Here is a 19,906-nt window from a genome sequence, read left to right on the forward strand (position 1 = left end):
CATCTGTAGTACAAAAATAAAGAAAGAAAGGAAGAAGAAGGAGGAGAAAGAGGAGGAGGAGGAGGAGGAGACATAACAATGACCAGTGGCTTACAGGTACAGATGGAAAAGCTGCTCAGTATCACCGATCATCAGGGAAATGGAAATTAAAACCACAATGAGATATCACCTCACACCTGTAAATGGCTATTATCAAAACAGATGTGGAGAAAAGGAAACGCTTGTACACAGTTGGTGGGAATGAAAATGATTATAGCCACTATGGAAAAACAGTATGGAGGTTCCTCAGAAAACTAAAAATAGAACTGCTGTAGGATCCAGAAATCCTACTCCTGGACACATATCGAAAGGATCTGAAATCAGTATGTGGCAGAGATGTCTACACTCCCAGTTCACTGCAGCCCTGTTTACAAGAACCAAGATATCTGATCCAAGTATCCATCCACTGAGAAATGGATGAAATGAAAACACAGCACATGTGCGTGGACACACACACACACACACACACACACACACACACACAGGAATACTATTCAGCTGTTAAAAATTTAAAAATTCTGTTTTTTACATTGACATGGATGAACCTAGAGGATATTATGCTAAGTGAAATAAGCCAGGCAACACAGACACAAATACTGCACCATCTCACTTATATGTGGAATCTAAAAATGTTGAACTCATTCAAGTAGAAAGTAGACTGGTGGCTCATAGAGGTTTAGGAGATGGGGATGGGAAGATGGTTCTCAAAGAGTACAGAGTTTTGCTGGGCGTGGTGGCAAACGCCTGTAATCCCAGTGGCTTGGGAGGCTGAGGCAGGAGGATCATGAGTTCAAAGCCAGCCTCAGCAAAAGCAAGGTGCTAAGCAACTCAGCGAGATCCTATCTCTAAATAAAAAATACAAAAGAAGGCTTGAGTATGTGGCTCAGGGGTCAAGTGCCCCTGAGTTCAATCCCTGGTACCAAAAAAAAAAAAAAAAAAAAAAAGGGTACAGAGTTTCAATTAGACAGGAGGAATAAATTTTTGAGATTTACTGCAATAACATGGTGACTATAGTTAACAATGACCTGTGTATTTTTCAGAATTGCTGAGCACAGGTTCAACACAGGGCCAGGGGAGAAACATGGCCTGAGTAGATTTTAGACGTTTATAACCACACAAAAGTACACGAGGTGATGGCCGATGTCAACTAGTGTGACATTATCACTCCATAATGTATACACGTATCAAAACGTCACATCAATATGTACATCCCATAAATATATATATATATATATATATATATATATATATATATGACCATTTGTCAATTAAAATTAAAGTCTTAAAAATTAAAAATAAAACAATGGTGAGAACATGGGTTCTGGCACCAGCCTCCAGGACTATAAGGCTGGTTCTGTCTCATTTCAGCCTCTGAGAGACAGGTTCCAGCTCTAAAATGGGGACAATGATGGGACCCACCTCCTAGGGCTGAGTGAAGATTAACTTCACCTAGAGGCTTCTGAGCAGGGTCTAGAGCAATGTCTGGCACAGAATCAGGAACTAAGTGAAGGTTTAATTATTCTGACGAGGTATGAAGGAAGCAGGAAAGGAGAAAGCGGCATCTGCCCCTGTTTCACAGAAGAGGCTCAGAGAGGTTGAGTTTTGCCAAGGTCACTCAGTGAGAGGACAGAAGAGGCAGGATTAGCACCCTGCTCTTTGGCCTCGGAAGCTAGGGAGCCCTCTGTCTGCATGGCCAGCCCTGACTGCCCTGGGGTTTATCTAGGCACACCCAGGCCTTGCCTGACCCATGGCTCTGGAACGGTTCCTTTGGACCCCTCCTCCACTCTCTCTTCCTCCGTGGACCTCCACCACTGGGCACCCCATGAGCTCCTTACCGGTGACTTCATCTCGTGGACCGCCCCTGGTTCCGCAGACCCACTGCTGCTGGTGCGGCGGGAGCTGGGACCCAGCGCCTCGCCCAGGCCTGTGCTGGAACTCTTGGGCAGCGACATGGGTGTGGCAGCTGTGTGGATGATGAGAGGCGGCAACAGGCTCTTCTGCAGCTCGGGGTGCTCGCCCAGAGACACCACTACAGGGGGAGACAGGGAGAGAGCCTGAGTCCACTCAGGGCTGCCCCAGGGCAAGGGGCTGCACCCTCAGGAGAGGTACTCACGGGCCAAGCGCTTCTTCCTGTCCCCATCGCCATCCACGCTGGGTGAGAAGAAATCAGGCTCTGACTCGGATTTGGTGGCATCTCCCTAAGGTGGGGAGCAGTGGGCCATTAGGACCCTGGCCAGGCAGAGGTCATTGGGATGGACCAAGGTCTCCCTCTCTTCACATACACACACCACATATATATATATATAGGCCACAGGAACCAGCAACCACACAGGAGGCATGCACCGGTGCAGGCCAGACCACCCAGGCTCGGGCCCAGGGCTCCCATGACTCTGCCTCCCACCAGCCACACTGTGAAAAAGGCCACGGCTATCCTGAGCCCACAGCACTACCAGCCTGACTGGACTGGCACCAAGTCTGGCTTCGGGGAGAAGGGGTGGCTGGGTGGGCGGGTGACACAGGCTGGAGGAGCTGGGGACAATGGTCACTAGAACCTCAATCCTGAAAGTCCACTTGAAGCCCCCTGCCTTCTCTCCATGGCTCCCCTCCCCTGAGCCTCAGACCCCAGGACCCTGGCAGGAAACTGAAAGACCCCGGTCAGAGCCACTTAGCTCCAGGTCACCACTTCAGTCCCTCTGCTCCTGCCCTCCACCTTCTTCAAGCCCTGGGCCCCTCCCTGGCCCCATTTTTTTTTTTACTTCTGTCATCTTTGGGATAGTTTTTTCTTCCTTCCTAGCAGGTCAGTAGGTTCCCCAGTAATTACACACTTCTCCTTAAGAAGTTATTAAAAAATACTTGATTGCTACTTTTGATAAGGACATAAATATTGGGTAATTGGTGTCTCGGGGGATCATTTTCATTAACTCAGTTTACATCCCTAACGAGGCCTTTAATTATCAAGTGGGATCTCCAGGGGGCTGCTTGGGATGAGCAGCACCATGGGGGTCCTATGGGAATCCTGACTTTGCCCCAAATTCCAGTTCTGGTGCAGGAAAAGGCAGAGCACAGGCTCAACACAGGGCCAGGGGAGACACATGGCCTGAGGTAGCTGGCTGGGTGATTAGGGGACCAGAGATTCAGAGGTGGAATCTGAAATTCTGGTTCATTCGGGCACGTGCCACGCCCCATTCCTACATCCTTCAAGGACTTGTCCTGAGCTGAGGCAGTTTGTGGGGTCTCCGATGGGGTCCCAGGGAAGGGGATCAAGGGCAGAGAGACGGGGAAGCATGATCTGTGGCCACAGGTCTCGACTCCACGGAAGCCGAACATCTGGGACGCCTCCAGGATGCACACATGGGCTGCCGCACACACGTGCACACAGAGGATTCTAAGTCCCTTCCTTCTCCAGTCCATCCAGAGGCCTGGCAGGGACGGGAACATGCCCTTTGCAGGTTGATGGGGACAGAGGCAAGGAGGCGCCTCCCTTCCATGTCCTCAAGGGGAAGGGACTTAAAATCGAAGCAAACCTCACAACACCAATGACCACCACATCAACCACAGGTTGCACAGCAGCTGAGCGTGAACACGAGCACAGAGACACGGAGGCGCAGTGGAGGGGGCACGGGCGCAGGGGCATGCCAACTCATGATCGCGTACCTACCCCCTGGGAGTCGACAGGCAGCTGAATACAGCTTAACTGTCCACTCGCATCTTCCCGTTTGCTGATTTCCTACAGGGAGAGGGGGAGGCAGGGGAGGGCCGCTGGTCACAGGCTCGTGTGAGCCTTCAAATATCAGCAGTATCCAAAGAGGAGGAAGAAGAGGAGGCTGCACACCCCACAGCAGGGGAAATGAGACACAGGGTGGGGAGTGGCGGGTGGGACAGGACAGCCTTCCAGAATTCAACCACAGGCCCCCAGGCCAGAATGAATCTGAAAGGTGAGGGCAGAGGCCGCCAAGATGGGGTCCAGGGCAGGGAAGGATCAAGCCCTCAGTGATCAGCTACCATGCACGGAGAGTGTGCTGGGCAGAGCAAAACTGCCCATCAGCACAGCTTGCTTCCCTGACAGACAGGAAGTGATACCACTATGACCATCTTACAGGGCCAACACCCGAGGTCAGGAGAAGTTAAGAAAATGGCTTGAATCATGCAGAGTAAGAAGGGGGTGTGGGCTGTGAACCCGCACATCCCGCTCTCCCTGGCTCTGGGGCAGCCGACACGGGGAAGGGCAGGGAGGATAGGAAGGAGAAGAGGACAAAAGCCTCAGACTGGGCCTCGATGAGGAGCAAAATCAGGCCTCATAATTTCTCAGACTCTGGGTCCAAGTCCCTTCACATCAGAATGAACCCAACTGCTCTGTGTGGGATGGGATGTGACAAGTTAACACTGGGATGATGGCTATGATGTTGTTTGGTACCAATTAATGGCCGCACACAGGGCCTGCTGCCTGTTCATTTAATTAAATGTGTTGATGATAAATATACAGGAATTCAGGGCACTGCCCCCCTGCGAGTCAGAAAATCAACAGCCAAGCAGGCTCTATCCCCAGTGCCACCTCCTCCCCACCTCTTGGCATGGTGGCAAGGCCAGCAGGGGAGCTACCCTTGAGGTCTCCTGCTGGTGAAGTCCACCAAAATGGGAGCAGCCACCCCCTCCACTGAGGAAGGTTGTCTTGTTTGTAAAGAAAAACCAAAATAAAATTCCAGAATATCACAAAAGCAAACCCGCTTCCCCTGCCAGACCGTGGGGACTCCTGAAACCCCAGACCAAAGAGGGCAGGTGGCCGTGGAGGTGTCCAGGTCACTGGCATTGACAGACAGCCCTCACCCATGCTACCACAGGCAGGACAATGGAACAGGAGGTCCAGGCCCTCACGCGGACACTTCAGGACCTCACGGAGGCACTCAGGACCACAGCTGCTGTTCACCTCCAGGGAGGATCTCAAAAGGCTCCTCCACCCCATCCCACAGCTGCAGCATCACAGCCCAAGTCACCACGTTGAGGTGGCACCCTCCAGGAAAGGACATTTACATTCTGAAAGTTGAGGAGGCTGTGGCTCCCAGGGGCCCTTGTCGGCCCCCCACACTGGAGCAGTTCACAAGTGCCCAGCAGGGCCAGGGTGACCAGGCCAGGCACAAGGGCCAAGCAGCTCCATTCCCACACTCAGACATCACTGCTGCCTAGCAACCAAGCCAGCTCAGCTGCACTCGATTTAACAAGGTGCTAAGAAAGGCCGAGCAGTGGGGAGGGGGCTGTCTGCACTGGGCACCTCACAGCTGGAGGGCAGTGAGGACAGGAACAGGCTTCAGGTACCTTCCATTTCCCTTCACAGAGTTCCACAGAAATTTTTCTAGAGAGGCTTAGCCGTCGGGAGCTGCCGCTTGTAAGGGGATAAAGGGACCAGTCCCTACTCAGCTCCTCCTCCTGCAGGGCCCGAGAGATGACCCAGAGTGGAACTATAGACACTCTGACTCTTAAGGGAACCCTGTGGCACCCTCAACTCTTCAGGGAAACCCCAAAGAAGCACCCCATTCCAGGGAGAGCACCAATGGCCCTCCCTCCCTGCAAGAAGCCCAGCCACCACCAAAGCCCCCTCCATAGGCTGCCCTCTGCCACCCAGCAGGGAGGAAATGCGATAATGGGTAACTACAGAATTAAAACGGAAGCGGGGAGAAAAGGCCAGTGTGGGACAGATGAACCCGCACCCCACCAGCCTGGCCTGGCCCACGGGGAACAGCCCTCCCTTGCAAGGCTGGGAAAGAGTCGGAAAATAGATTTTTGTTTTTCCACCGTGTGCTGGGTATTTATAGACCAGGCCGCAGCGGGAGTTTTCATCCGGGTCACCCGGAGAGAACTGGACCAAGAGCTTCTCCAGGCCCAACCTGGAGCATTTCTAGGTTGGGCCAACTTGCCGTGTTTGAGGTGCTAGGGTGATGGGCTAGACCTGGGGGCTTAGGTGGGAAGGGAGGCAGAGCTGAGGGCGAGGAGGGGATGCGGTCCTTGGGGTAGACACTGCACCCTGGCACAGCCAGGGCAAGATCAATGTAAATCAATATTAATTGATGACGCTGCCTGTGACGAAGGTGATGGAGTCTGGGCTGGAAATAGGACGCTCATCTCTGCCATGCCCGCACTAATTGGGCTCATTTCTCACCCTGGGCAGCTCAGCCCTGCCCGGGCTCTGGTGGCATCTTCATCAGCTCAGCCTGAGCTCAGATTACTTGCACGCAAGCCTCCCACACCCCCCTGAAATTGTCCCCTCCCCCAGATGTCCCATAGAGCACCGTGCTTAGGGTCCAGCTGCACTGTGGGCCTGACCCTGGCTCATTTGACTTGCTGGGGAAGGGTCTAGCTGGTGGAGAGAGAAGCCCACAGATCACTAACCTATAACCCAGGGACCCCACCCAACTATACCATCTTCCACATGAGAACTGCGTGACCCCCAGCACTTCCCTCCAGCCACTCTCCAGGCCCTGGCTTAGTCTGGGGGGCTGCCTGAAAGACCTCCCAAGACCTCACAGTCTACAGCAGAAGGGGGAGGAGGCTCAAGACAGGCAGTCATTCCTCCTGGAAGTACAACTGCCCTGGGTAAGGTGAGATGGGCAGGGGGTTACCTCTGCCTGGAAGCCTTCCACCAAAATGGCGACAAGCAGATTAAAGAGCACGTAGTTGCCAAAGGTCATGAGTGCAATGAAGTAAAGAGCAGCCCAGGATGACGTAGAGGCCATGCCGTTGTACAGGACTTTGTTCCAGTCCTCCTGGGTCAGGATCTGTGGGCAGAGAGCAAGAGTCAGGGCTTTGACCAGGCACCCAACCTCCTCTGCTCACCCCGTCTTGTGACCCTCGCACCTGAAAGACGGTGACGATGGCCCAGAGCAGGGAGTCAAAATTCTTCCGGTCTGGTAGCGTGTCCCCATCCCGCTCAGATGCAAACTTGCAGCCAAAGAGATGCATGCCCAGGATGCTGAGGACACAGGGAGCCACAGACAGGGTCAGGGCCCAGCACTCCCCACCCTAGGCCTCCAGCCCCACATCTGGCCTGCTAGCCGATGCTCACCTGAAGATGAAGATGAAAAGCATGAGCAGCATGCAGAAGGTGGCCACATTGTCCATGGTCTTCATGAGCACCACGAGCTGCCGCTGCAGCGCAGGCAGGAAGCGCACCAGCTTCAGCACCCGCATCAGGCGGAAGGTCCGCAGCACCGACAGGCCGCCCCCCTGCTGGCCCACAATCTCCCACACACTGCGGGGGAGAGGCGAGGCAGGTAGACTAAGCCATAGTACCTTTGTCTCCTGCCCTCCCTTTCAGAGATGCAGCACATGTGAGGGAATCGGCCAGTCCAGAGTGAGAGAAGGGGCATGGATGGGCCCTCTGGCCTCTAGGCAGGAGCCCCCAAGGTGGTCAGGATCCAGGTAATGGACCCAGCCCCCTCCACCCTCCCCAGGCCAATATCACTTCCTGGCATCAGGCAGCCCTCTCCCTAAATCTGGCCAATGCAATTGCTTCGAGTTATGGAATATTTGCTTTGTTCCCTTTTAATGAAATCTAAAGCCAATTCCAAAAAGCAATAAAGCAGTTCTCCTGGCCCTGGGCCTGGGGGGCTGGAATATTTTCCCAAGGTCTTGAAAACCCTAAAGCAAGTCGCTGGTGTCTGAGCTGGTTTCCAAGCACTTTGCAGGCAGGGACAGCTGGCTGGGCCTCACTCCTCTTCCAGCTCCTCACCAAAGACAACTCCCCAATCTGCACCCACCCCAGGCCTAAGTAGGGTTGAGGACAAGAGAGGAGAATGGAACCCGTGAACCCCAGTTTCAGGAGAGCAAGATGTGAAGCAGAGTGTGGAGACCAGAGTTCCCTGCCTGGAGGGAGTGGCAAGGCCTGTGGGTTAATGGGGCCTGACTCCAGACTGCCTCCACCCCAGAAGAACAAGATGCATGGTCCTTCACCCCAAGCCACCTTGCTGGCATTCTTCTAGCAAGAGACAGTAGGGGGCAGTCATACCTGATGACAACGATGACACCATCAAAGATGTTGTAGGGGTTCTTGATGTAGCCAAAGGGACCATACACGAGCAGCTTCAGCAGCATCTCCAGGGCAAAGAGGCTGGTGAAGACGATGTTGCTGATTTCCAGCGCGTTGGTGAGCTCCTCGGGCTGGAGGGCAGGGAGGCATGAAGTAGCAGGCTTGTCCCTGAGCCCTGTGTCCCAGTCCTCCTGAATACGGGGCCCCAGGGATGAGGACAAGAAGAGCAACCTTGGAGAGTAGGGGGTTTTGGATGCCCTGGCTCATGGGGAGAACCCTCGGAGGGACCAAGAGGAAATGCACTTAAGAGCAATCACCCCAGGAAAAGGTCACATGAAACCCACAACCCTCAGCTACTCTCCAGGGCTGAGTCTCAGGTTCTGGGGACACAGTTCTATTGGGGGCCTGTGTGTGGGTTCCACTCTATCTCCCCTGGGAGCTCCTGGATTCTGTCCTGGACTGCCAGACCAGGAGAGTAGCCCAGGACAGCAGGGCAGTGATTCTGGCTGACATCAGATGGCTAGGCCACAAGCTTCACATGCACACCTAGTCACACAGCCCCACATGCAGTCACACGTGTTCCACAACCACTCCGTGGACTTGGCAGCCGCCTGTTGACAGCCGTTGGCTACGCTTGCCTCCTTCCCCACACACACCCGCGAACACGAACGCACAGACTCCCCGTCATGCGCCCGTTGATGGGCAGAAAGGAGCCTCCCCCTGGACAGGAAGGCTCCAGGACTCCCGGGATAATTCTTAGCCCATTCTGTCACTATGCTACCTTCAGCAAGATCCTCAACCTCTCTGGCCAAAACACTGGAGGTAATTCCAGGGTCTGGGTTTGGGACCAAGGATACATCATAGAGAGGTCCTCAGAAGAGCAAATGACAAACCCTTCTTGCCGGCCATTCCAGCTCACCAATCACATCTTTTTCCATAAAGAGTGCCTACTGAATGCCTAGCAAGGCTCCAGGCTTTGAGAGAGCTGTAAAAACACGCTGGCCACTCTCCTGCCTTCCAGGAGCTCAGTGACTAGCTGGAACCAAGTCATACACACACTAAACAATCAAATAACCAACCACAAGTGGCCTCAGACCCCTGCCTCAGTGCCAGAATAAATCCAGGAGTTCAGGGAGAGAAGGTAAAGAATGAACACACTGGAAAAGGCCGAGTCGGGTGGGTGGCAGCACTTGAACTCCAAAGGGTGAGGGGAAGACAGGAGCCCAGTTCCAGCTGGGGGTAGGAGAGGAGCATGATTGGGATGAGGGCGGAGATATGGTTAGCCTAGGGCAGCCCACTGCCCACCTGACAGGTTAAAGATAAAACAAAAGCCCAATAGTAGCTCCTCAAAGAGCCCAAGTTACTGAAAGAGGCACACGAGGCCCTCCTTCCATCAGACACCTCCTCCTGCTTACCCAGCTGCCTCGTCTGGCCGCCCAAGCATGAAGCCAGTTCCTGAGCATCACCAAATGTATCCTAATGGCCCCAATCTGTGTGGCTAACCTGGGAGAGCTGGAAGGAAGGGGCTTCTCACTAGCAGATGAAGGGCACTGGAGGCCTCGGGGCCATGACTACTCAGAAAAAGACACGCTTTCAACCTATGCACAGGATTCTGTCCAAAGGCAGGCCTGGGGGCAGGGCTAGGGTCAGCATGGTGGGAAGAGAGCCAGCTGACCAGAGGGTGAGTGGCCACAGTTGGAGCTGCTGTGGCACAGAGCCCGCCGCTCCAGCAGATCTCGAGCAAGTCTTTGCTCTGCAGACTGCGTGGGGGCAGAAGGGGCACTGCCACCTGACCTCCTTAATGGGGTCACATAGAGACAAGACCTTTAGTCCCTCCAGTGTGAGCACAGTGTAGGAGGCAGGGAAGTGGCCAGTGTTAGTGCAGATAAAGCCCAGAGCTCAGATCGCTTCTGACTATGTGGATCCTCCTGCTGCACTCCCAAGTCCAGTCTGCCAGGACGTGGTGATCAGTGGATCTGTCACTCTGCTGACTGCCCAGTCTTGGACTGGATAAGAATAATGAGCACAAACCACACAGGTGTGATGCTTCCCAGGTCCCTGGCTCACCACCTGCTTCACCTCATGCCTTCTATACAACAGCCCCGCTCTGCTGTTACAGATGAGCAGAAGAGTTCAAGGGATGATGGATGACTGGTTTGAAGTCACAGAGCAGGAAGAGCCCAGGATAGGGCCCGACTCCACACCACCCTGACCCCAATAACACTATACAGCCAGGATTCAGACCCAAACCACAGGGACAGTGAGGGGCCTGTGAATCCAGACACAGATGGACTGCATAGATAATGCATCTTCTAATGTTTAATTATATTTTGAATCAACAGAGATGAATGAATACAGAACAAGCTGAGCTGCTTTTGGTGGCACTCACCTGTAATTCCAGCAACATGGGACGCAGAGGTTGGAGGATCACTTAGAGCACCCTCAGCAACTTAGTAAGACCTTAAGCAACTTAGTGAGACACTGTCTCAGAATAAAAAAATATAAAGGACTGGAGAGGTGACTTAGCGGTTTAAGTGCCACTGGGTTCAATCCCTCATACTCCCCTGGCAATAAAGAACAAGTGGATGTGAAAGCACAGCTGAGGTACCACATTTAGGTGCAGTATGTCTCACCTAATTTTAGGTCATATAAATTAATACAGTTTGAGCATCCCTAATCTGAAAATCCAAAACTTATTAGGCACCAATATGACGTCATAAGTAGAAAATTCCCACCTGACCTCATGTGACAGGTCAGAGTCAAAACACAGGCGCACTAAAAATAACACATAAAATTACCTTCAGGCAATGTATACAAAACACAGATGACTTTTGTATTTAGACATGGGTCCCATCCCCAAGATGTCTCATTACATATATGCAAATCTTCCCAAATCCAAAATCCGAAACACTTCAGGTCCCAAGTATTTTGAGTAAGAGACTTCAAAAAAGCTACTAAAAATAAAAATTAATACTTTTTTAAAAAGTAGCTGAAAACACCACAGCTTTTGATATGTATTTACTCGATTAATGGATCTTAAAAAGACTACTACTGTGTTTGGTGTGCAGAGAGGTTGTTCTCATCCTGTTCTGACCTTATCAACGGGGCTCTCAGTAGTTGGCACCGACAGCTGGTGGACAAGTGCACACCTTGCTCACCTGCACGCTGACGACAGGTTCACTGAGGATGGTGCAGGGCAGCCCTTAGGGCCTGCAGCATTGGTCCGGGAAAGATGGCAGCAAAGTCTGAAGCCCCTACCTGACCTGGTAAAGCAGCTCTAGAGAAGCAGGGGTTCCTGACAGGTGGGAGGGGTCCAGGTACACTCCCTCGGCCCTGTCCACCTCTCCCTCACACACCTCAGGGCTATGATGCTTCCTTTCTAGGACCCAGTGATCCATTGGAAAAAAAGCCTGCCCCCAACCCCCACACAGACAGCCAGATCTGTCCAAGTTACTAAATTGGAGACTGGGAACGTTTTGCAAATGCAGGACAGGACACAGAGTCACAATCTTAGCAACATGGTTGCCCCAGGGACCACAGCCATAATTACAGCCACTGCTGCCTGGAAGGGGCAGAGGCAGAGTCAGTTCCTGCTGGTACCCACCATGGTTTGCACTGGGCTAAGGACCTTCCTCCCAGGATTTAATTTCCTCCACACTCTCAACCAAATGAGGGAGGGATGTGAGCCTCTCTGACAGCCCAGGAAACTGAGGCTCCTAAAGGAATGGGAACTTGATGGAGGGACATGGCTCCCTGAAAAAGGTACTCAGCTGAATCTCTTGCACTTTCTTCACACCTTTGCCTTCAAGACCCCCCCCCCCATACACACACACCAGACTGCACACAAGAGGATCTGAATCCAGCCTCCACTCCCTGACTCTCTCCAGCTTCAGAAATCCTTTCTTGGGTCTAGGTGGTGTCCTTCCCACTGTTCACAGAAGTCGAGGTCCACTGGGCACTTGGGTGAGTTGAGGCCAGGCAGCCTGAGCTTCTGCACCTAGGCCCCAGCCTGCTTCTCTGTGCTGGTGCTCACTCTAAATCCCCTGCTTCCATCTCCCACCAACTATCCTCCACTCAGATTATCAGTTTGCAGCAACTGTGGCCCCAGGAAAAGTGCTCAGTACTTCCCAGCTCCAGGACGCTCCTGGACTCATGGCAGCTCCTTTGGCTAACCTTTATAGTGTCCTCTGTGTGCAGAACATTCTTAATGCAAAGGTGGGTTTGAACCTGAACACAGGAGGCCTGCCAACTCTGAGACTTCCACCTGTGTGACCTTGGGAAGTCCCAAGATCTCCAGTGGCCTTTTCTGTTAAACAGAGTAACACCACCTCACCACGAGGCTGCTCTGCAGGGCACGGCAGTTACAATCTGTGAAACTTGCAGCCCCGGGGCCAAGCTCGGGTGGCCCCACGGGCAGTGATAGTCATAGCAGGCCTCGGATGTGACAGGACAGAGTGTCTAAAACCAGGAGTCCTACAGCAGCTGAGGTCAGCGGGCCAGTGGGGAGGAAGAGGCAGGAGGATGCCTATGAAGGCATCTCTAGCTGGGGGCAGTCGTGGCAAAGGAGCAGGGAAAGAGGTGTGTGCTGGGAGGACTCAGGACCCAGGATCCAGCAGTCTGCCCAGCCAGAAGGTGAAAAGGGCTGGTGGGGCACAGGGATGTAGGGCTGGCAGGGCCCAGACAGAACGGCCTTGCTCCCTGACTCGGGCTGGACTTGCCTCTGCTACCCACAGTCCCACCATTGAGGCTCAGGGTGCCGGGTGGGGGGGTTGGAGATGTGCAAAGCCTGGCATTAAGAAGATTAATCTGGCCGCAGTGGTGGCAGCATGCGCATGGCTTGGAGGGGAGAGATGAGGACCAATTAGGGGACACTGCAGCGGTCTAGGCAGGAGGCTGAGAACCAGCTCTGGATGACAGTGATGTGCCTTTCACAGAAAAGCATAAGGGGGTAAACAAGCCTTGCTAGAGCTGGGGAGAGGGCAGGGACAAGGCACCCTACCCCTGCTCAAGTGCCACCTCCATCTCCCATCTTGTCAGCTCCACCTGCTCCACTGAGCCTGAAATCTCTGCTCCCCGACTGGGACTCCTCGGCTCACCTCACTTCACCTCTGCTTCTGATGGCCCTGCTGCCCACTTTGCCCCACCCCCAGCAGAGGGGGTCCAGATGGGCTGCAGTGATGGGGTGAGAGTCACTGAGTAAGCAGGAGGAGAGCCTTCAAGGAGGTGTGGGAAGTCAGGGACACCTGGGTGGCAGGGGGTTCCCAGAGGGTCTCTCAGGTCTCATCCTGCACTTGCTCTTTCCCCCTCAGCTTTGAACCTGGCCTCTCTGAGACACCTCCTCTAGTACCCTCATGCCCACTTTGCCCCATTCAATGTCACTGTGCCCCCAGTGACTCCTAACCAGGGGCAATGCTGAGGGCTGGCTTTAACCCCTCCCCACCATCTCCCAGGACCCCAAAGGCTCTCCTAGTTAACACACAAGCCAGGTAGGCACAGTGTCCCAGGTCTGGCTCAGCCTCCAGACAGCCAGCCCAAGGCCCTGCTACTTAGCCTTGTCCTGCACCAACCTGGACGACCTCTAAACTAGAGCCCATGGTGGATGATCTAAAGGCTGCCCTCGGCGCAGGCTTCAGAGGGCCAGGTAAGTCCCCACGCCTACGGCTTCCCTACTGCAGCTCTAGAACTGCTGAGCATGGCTATACAAGTCGCAGATGAAGCTTTGCTGACTGGACAGGCGAAGCCTGCTGGGTGGCCCCAGGGCTGCCTTATGCCTGCACTCAGTTCTCTGTTCTCCTACCTTTCCGGGTCTCCATTTCTGTCTCCCTGGAGCTGCCCCAAACCTTCCCCATTTCCCAGGCCCCAGCCTCCACCCACCGTGTCTCTTGTTCCATTGCTCTGAGACCTGCATCGTCTCCTGGAAGGGAGCTTCCCTTCTACACTCAGAATCTGATCTTCTGCTCCCCCCAGGGTCCCTCCCATCAGTTACCCCCCCACTTCTCCACCCTCCTTCCTCTCTGCTGAAATGCAGAAACCTCCTGCATGAGTCCAGGCCCGGACACCCCTGAACTGTGGGCCCCATCATGCCAGCTCTCTCCAGAGGCCATCTTTTCTGCCCTCCTCTTAGTGGACACCTTGACAGTATCTGTCTGTGCCGGCCCCTCCTTCCTTGTGTCTGGCCTCCCCTGGCTTCCCTGACCCTGTGCAGCCACCTCCTGCCTCTCCTGGGGCTCTTCTCCCTCTGCTCTCCCCTTGGGCCAACATTCCACAGGGCTTAGTCTGAGCCCGCTCTCCCCCCACCCCTCGCTTGGCGCCCTCCCTCCACCATCACCCCCACTCCCAACTCTCCAGCTGTCACTGGGGTGTAGAGGACACTAAACAATCTCCCTCCAAACCCCCAGGCTTCTCATCCAGAGAGCCAAGGCCTGCCTGATATCCCTCCCAGCATGGCCCACAGCCATCTCAAACTCAGCACTTCCAAAACAAACCCTCTCACCTCTTCTTCCAAACCTGCTCTGGCCCCCAGCTTCCTGCCTTCGCCATTCCTGGATATTCTGAACTGGAACTTGGGGGTTATTTAGGACTCAGGCCTGCCCTTCCTCCCTCCCTGACAGTCAGCTGCCCAGGCCCCCAGAGCCTGCCTGCTGGCCTCTTCACCCCCTCATTCTCCTTAGGGCCCTCGCTGCCTCTGATCTCAACAGTAGAAATAGTCCCAAGCCCCCCCTCCCCAATGCAGCTTGCACCTACTGGAAGCTCTGGCTTCCTTCAACTGCTAGGCTGGACTCACGTCACTGTCACCCCTACCCCTCTTGCCAAGTCACCCAGTGCTTTTATCGGTCAGGCTTCTAGAAGATCCCCTCATCCTTCCACTTAGACCTCTCCGTTCCTGCCCCCAGCTATTAATTCCACTCATCCTTCCAGCCCTCCCTCGAAAGCCACCTCCTTCACAAAGACATTTCAAACCCCTCACCTGGGGGTGAGCACCTCTCCTCCATCCCCAGCATGCCTTTTATGGCATTTGGCACTAGTGGTCCACGGAAAAGACAGACTTTTCCACTAGAACCCACACTTCTTGGGGGCTCTGGCTCTGCTCCTCAGCCCTCTGACATTCTAGTGTTTTCTTCTAGTGTACTGTGCTCAGGATGTGCACCCCTTGTGGGGTGCAGGGAGCCTGGAGCCAAGGCATGAAAGCACCCTTCAACCAGATGCCTCTGCAACAGCACCCTTCCTGCTCCCACCCCCGAGACTCCTAGTGGGGGCTAGGTCTTCCTAGCCCCAAATTCCTCTACCTGGAAGCCAAAGGACAGGCTTGAGTGGAAGGCATCTATGAACCCTTGCCCTCAAAGGCCACACATGGGGTATCTGCATGTGTGTGTTCTGGGGAGAGAGTTTCTCAATATTCAGTAGGATCAAAAACTAGTCTGCAACTCCCTTCAAAAATTGAGGCCTGGGCAGGCCCAGTGGCACACACTAGTTGTAATCCTAACAACTCGAGAGCCTGAGGCAGGAGGATTGCAAGTTCGAGGATAGCCTCAGCAACTTAGGCCCTAAGCAGCTTAGCAAGACCCTGTCTCAAAATTTTAAAACATAAAAAATTTTTTGAAGGGCTGATGTCATGGCTCAGTGTCAGAGTGCATCTGGATTCAGTCCCCAGTGCAAAAAAAAAAAAAAAGCTGAGACCTACCACATCTGGGTACCCCCGCCCCACCTCTAGCTTTCCTGGCAATGAACAGCCAAACTCGTTTATAAATAGAAACCTCTAGACATGTATCTGGAGTGACAAGATGGGCCCAGAATCTGAGCAGTGAGCAGAATTGTCCCCTACCCTGTCCTCTCCTGGCCTGCAAGGCTATCTACCTTGGACCCTCCCTCCCTCTGTTCATCTTTTTTCTAGAATACAAGGGTAGCACCTGCACCCCTGCTGTGACTCAGAGCCAGAAAGAGGATGATTAGGAAGTGCCTGAGCCCCCAAGACCCCATCCTGTACCCTCCTGTCCTCCTAGAAGGGACTTGCTCCAGTATAGCCCCAGATGGGAGACAGGTTCCAAGACTACTTCTTTTCCAATCCCATTGGACATGGCACCAGGATGTCCCCCAGCCTGAATCTGCTCAAGCCTCATGCTTCAACTCTAGGCAGAAACCTGACAGTTATCCTTGCTGCTCTCTTCCCCCAAATAGCTAACTGGGGCTGAGTCTGCCTGATACCTCTCCTCACCCCTTCCTCTCCACCTCCAGAGAAAAACATAAAGTATGAACTGCCTGGACCACTTCAGTAGTCTTCCTTGGCCCCCTGCCTTCTTCTCCCCTCCTTTCCTTCTACTCCACACATAGCTTCCAGAGGACTTTTGATGTTTGACCTGCTTAAATCTTTGTTGAGAACCTCTCATCTACCCGAAGCAGTAGCACATGCCTGTAATCTCAATGTCTCGGGAGGCTGAGGCAGGAGTATCACAGCTCGAGGCCAGCCTCAGCAACTTAGTAAGACCCTGTCTCAAAACAAAAATAAAAAGGGCTGGGGATGTGGCTCAGTGGTAAAGCCCCCCTGCGCAGTCTTCACTGCAGGGAGAGGACCTAGCATCTTCAGAATAAAATTCAAACTGCTGCCTAGGCCTCTCAAGACATGACTTTCCTCCAATCTCACCTCTTATCACTTGTCCATCTGAACTCCCATCTAGTGCCGCACACATTCTGAAGACTTGTACTTAGTTTTTGTGTCTGGTGCCACTGGCCCTACCTGTCCCGTGTCCTGCCTTCCTTTCTTCATTGACTACACCCAACCTGTCCCTCCAACAGCTCTGAGTACATCTCTTCCCAGTTTCACATCTGGGGACATGTTGGTAGCTGGAAAATGGCTATGGTGGGGGCATCTGCACCGTGGAAATTGATGAACATTACACATCAAGGTTGCTTTGTCTTTTAAACTCTCATATAATCAATTGATGAGTTTGTTTAATGAATTCATTTTGCAGCACTAGGGCTGGAACCGAGGGTCTGGCACACACAGGACAAGAGCTCTACCATTGAGATGTATCCCCTGTCCTCTTTCTAATTTTATTTCAAGATGAGACTTGTTAAATTGCCCAGGTTGGCCTTGAATTTGCAATCCTCTGCCCTCAGCCTCCCAAGTAGCTGGGATTACAGGCATGCACCACTGCACCCAGATTTTGTTTTGCTTTGTTTTTTTGAGGGCTGGATGTTAAACATTTATCTGCATGTTACTGCTTAGGCCAGCTCATATGCACAGGGATGGCTGATGGACGGGTGCCACATACTGCCTCCTGGGGGCTTGGGAACACACCTGTGCTCAGCAAGTCAGCTCACAGACTTTCTAAGCCCAGTTATGTTCTTGCTCCTTCCTTGGAATCCTGCATCCTTGTCCCTCTCACCAGTCCCCTGGGCATACCCATTCTGCCAGCTCTCAGCCAGTTGGTGGTTAGGGGGCAAAGGAAGCATGGGGCCAAACTTGGAAAGGGTGGGGTATGACAAAGTGGTGCTCCCTCTGTCAAGAGGCAAGTGGAGAGGGTGGGGTTGGGGAGCCAGAATCATGAGAGGTTATGGGCTGCCACCACCAGACAGATCATCCTCCCTGACAGGGAAACGGAATGACAGGTAAAGCAGGTGGCACTGGGAGAGGATGGGAGAGGACGGGACCTAGGGAGGAGGAGAGGGCTGGGGATCTGTCTCTGGGCACACTTAGCAACCCCCTCTGCAGTGTCCCCCTATCCAATCGATACCAGGATCAATGGATGAAATCGTCTCATTAAGAGCACTGCAGGGAGAGCAGGAGCCCCGGCCGGTGCGCCTCCGTCGTATCGGCCTCCCTCCCTGTCTCCTTCAGCTCTTCCTCCTGAAGCCACCTCTCCTGCAGTCAGCGCCTTCGGAGTCCCTGTCTCCCCCTCCCTGCCCTGTCTCTGTCCTCCTTTGCACCTGGGTCCCCGTCTCTGTGCCTCCATCTGTCTGTGACTCTGTCTTTCCCTCCACTTCTCTGTCTCCCTTGTCTCTGTCTTCTCAGTCTCCCTCCTCCTAGGTCTCCATCTCCTTCCTGTCTCCCCATCTCCCCTCTGAGCCCCCTCTGTGTCCCTGTCTTTCAGCTCCACATGTCTCTTCCCTCCTGTCCCTGGCACCCCCTCCAGCCTGCTCAGGGACCCAGATGGCGGGACGTTCACGCCGCAGTGCCTGTGAGCACAGGGCCATGGCAGCTTCTGGGGCTTTCTCAACCCCCGCCCCGGAGCCTGCCGGGCAGCAGTCAGTCATCTGCCCAGCCTGCTGGGGACTCCCACTCACCCCATGGGGCCCTCGGCAACTAGGTCCTCCTCTCTCCACCACATACTGCTCCCACGGAGGAAGACCTCCCCGCTGCTGAGGGGGTTAGCAGAAACCATGGCGGTCCCTCACTTTCCTCAGGAACTTGGGCAAGGAGATGCTGCAGGCACCCCGACTGATGGCTTTTATTTCCTCTCTGAGGGGCATCCTTCTTGACATCTAACTGAAAGCCCTCTTGCTGTGGCTTCATATCCCCTCAGTCTTGTGACTCAGCCTCTTCCCAGTGCAATCAAAACCTCCATCAGCAAGCATCTGGCTGGGAGGGCCTGCTGGGTGCACACCCCAGAGGGAATGGGGACTCGGAGGATGTGCCCCCTGGGGAGGGAACTGACCATGGCCAGCACTGGGTGAGGCAAAGAAGACTGAAGTTCAGGTAGGCATGGGAGCCAGAGTCAGGAGAGGTTATGGGCTGCCACCACCTAGGTCCCAGAAGGAGCAAATGCTGGCCCCACCTCAGCTTCCCCCACCCGCCTGGCAGAGCAAAGCACCTCTCCCCGGGAGGCTGGCAGAGTCAGCATGTGCACACACACCCACGCCCCACACAGCCCAGACACAACACGCCCACCACGGTGCCATGCGCGCCCACCTGCTGGCACCACAGAAGTGTCCTACCCCCTGCCTCCCCTCCATAGGGTAGGAAAGGGGCAGAGCTGCTGGGGGCCAGGCTGTTGAGGCAAGAGGAAGGACAGCCAGAGCCAGTGTGATGCGACGGTGATGGGGTGTGATGGGGTGGGGGGTGGCGGGGGTGCATCTGGCTGAAGGTAAGAGCTAAGTCCTTGCAACACTGTGGGGCAGAGGTCAGAGGGGTAGAGGGCTTGATTCTCCTGAAAGGTGAACACCCTCCTGTCTGCTCTAGCCCCAGCTTACACCTGCTCCCCAGTCCTAACCCAGAATCCTCCTCGTCCTGTGCCTGCACCACCACACCCGCCCACCCGCCCTGGCCAGGTCCCACCTGGTCAGGAAGCCCCTTCCATGGTGTGCTGTGCTGGTTCAGGCCCCTCATGCCTCGGCCCCTGATGTGGGGAGGCAAATTCCCTCATTCCCAACCAGGGAAGGTGGCCCAGTCCCTCCCCACTGCCCCAGGGGGCACCAACACCTGGAAGAGGAGAGTAGGAGAGAAGGGCACAGAAGGATCCTGCCCACTGGCCTCTCTCCTTTTGAAGGACCAGTCTGAAGGGTTAAGGGCCAGGTTAAGGGCTGGCTTTGAGGGAGGAAGCCCAGCCAGCTGTGAGGCCCCATGGTGCAGCCCAACATGTGTGGGGTAGAGGCCAGTGGGGTCCCCCCAGGCCACACTCTGTCTCTGCACAGCTCCAAGAGGGAGAACGTCTTCCTCCCCTCAGCCCAGATCCCACAGCTCACAGCCGTCTGCCCCACAAAGGAAGCCTGCTCCCTCTTCCACATGACAGCCCTTCAAATATTTGAAGACAGCTCGCCAGTCCCCGCTGAGCCTCCTCTCCTCCTGACTAAACATCCCGCTCCTCAGAACAAGATCTCAGATGCTCTGGCTTCAAGTCACCTTGCCATGCTGGG

General features: G+C 54.3%; 1 protein-coding gene across 24 annotated transcripts in view; it reads right to left on the reverse strand.

Annotated features, from left to right (window-relative positions):
- Positions 1–19,906, reverse strand: part of CACNA1G (calcium voltage-gated channel subunit alpha1 G) — a 63,936-nt gene that overhangs the window by 26,678 nt on the left and 17,352 nt on the right. For 14 of the 24 annotated variants that reach the window (XM_081271876.1, XM_081271879.1, XM_081271878.1 and 11 more), the window contains 7 exons: positions 8,036–8,187; positions 7,094–7,279; positions 6,886–7,000; positions 6,651–6,806; positions 3,698–3,766; positions 2,153–2,237; positions 1,875–2,068 (listed from right to left, as the gene is read on the reverse strand). In XM_081271876.1, coding sequence (XP_081128002.1) covers positions 1,875–2,068; positions 2,153–2,237; positions 3,698–3,766; positions 6,651–6,806; positions 6,886–7,000; positions 7,094–7,279; positions 8,036–8,187 — 957 coding nt within the window. The remainder of the gene's footprint in view (positions 1–1,874; positions 2,069–2,152; positions 2,238–3,697; positions 3,767–6,650; positions 6,807–6,885; positions 7,001–7,093; positions 7,280–8,035; positions 8,188–19,906) is intronic. The other 10 variants (XM_081271887.1, XM_081271888.1, XM_081271880.1 and 7 more) reach the window with 1 other exon arrangement.

Source organism: Spermophilus citellus (genome assembly GCF_964194105.1).
Source record: "Spermophilus citellus genome assembly, chromosome: 17".
Classification (NCBI taxonomy): Eukaryota; Metazoa; Chordata; class Mammalia; order Rodentia; family Sciuridae; genus Spermophilus; species Spermophilus citellus.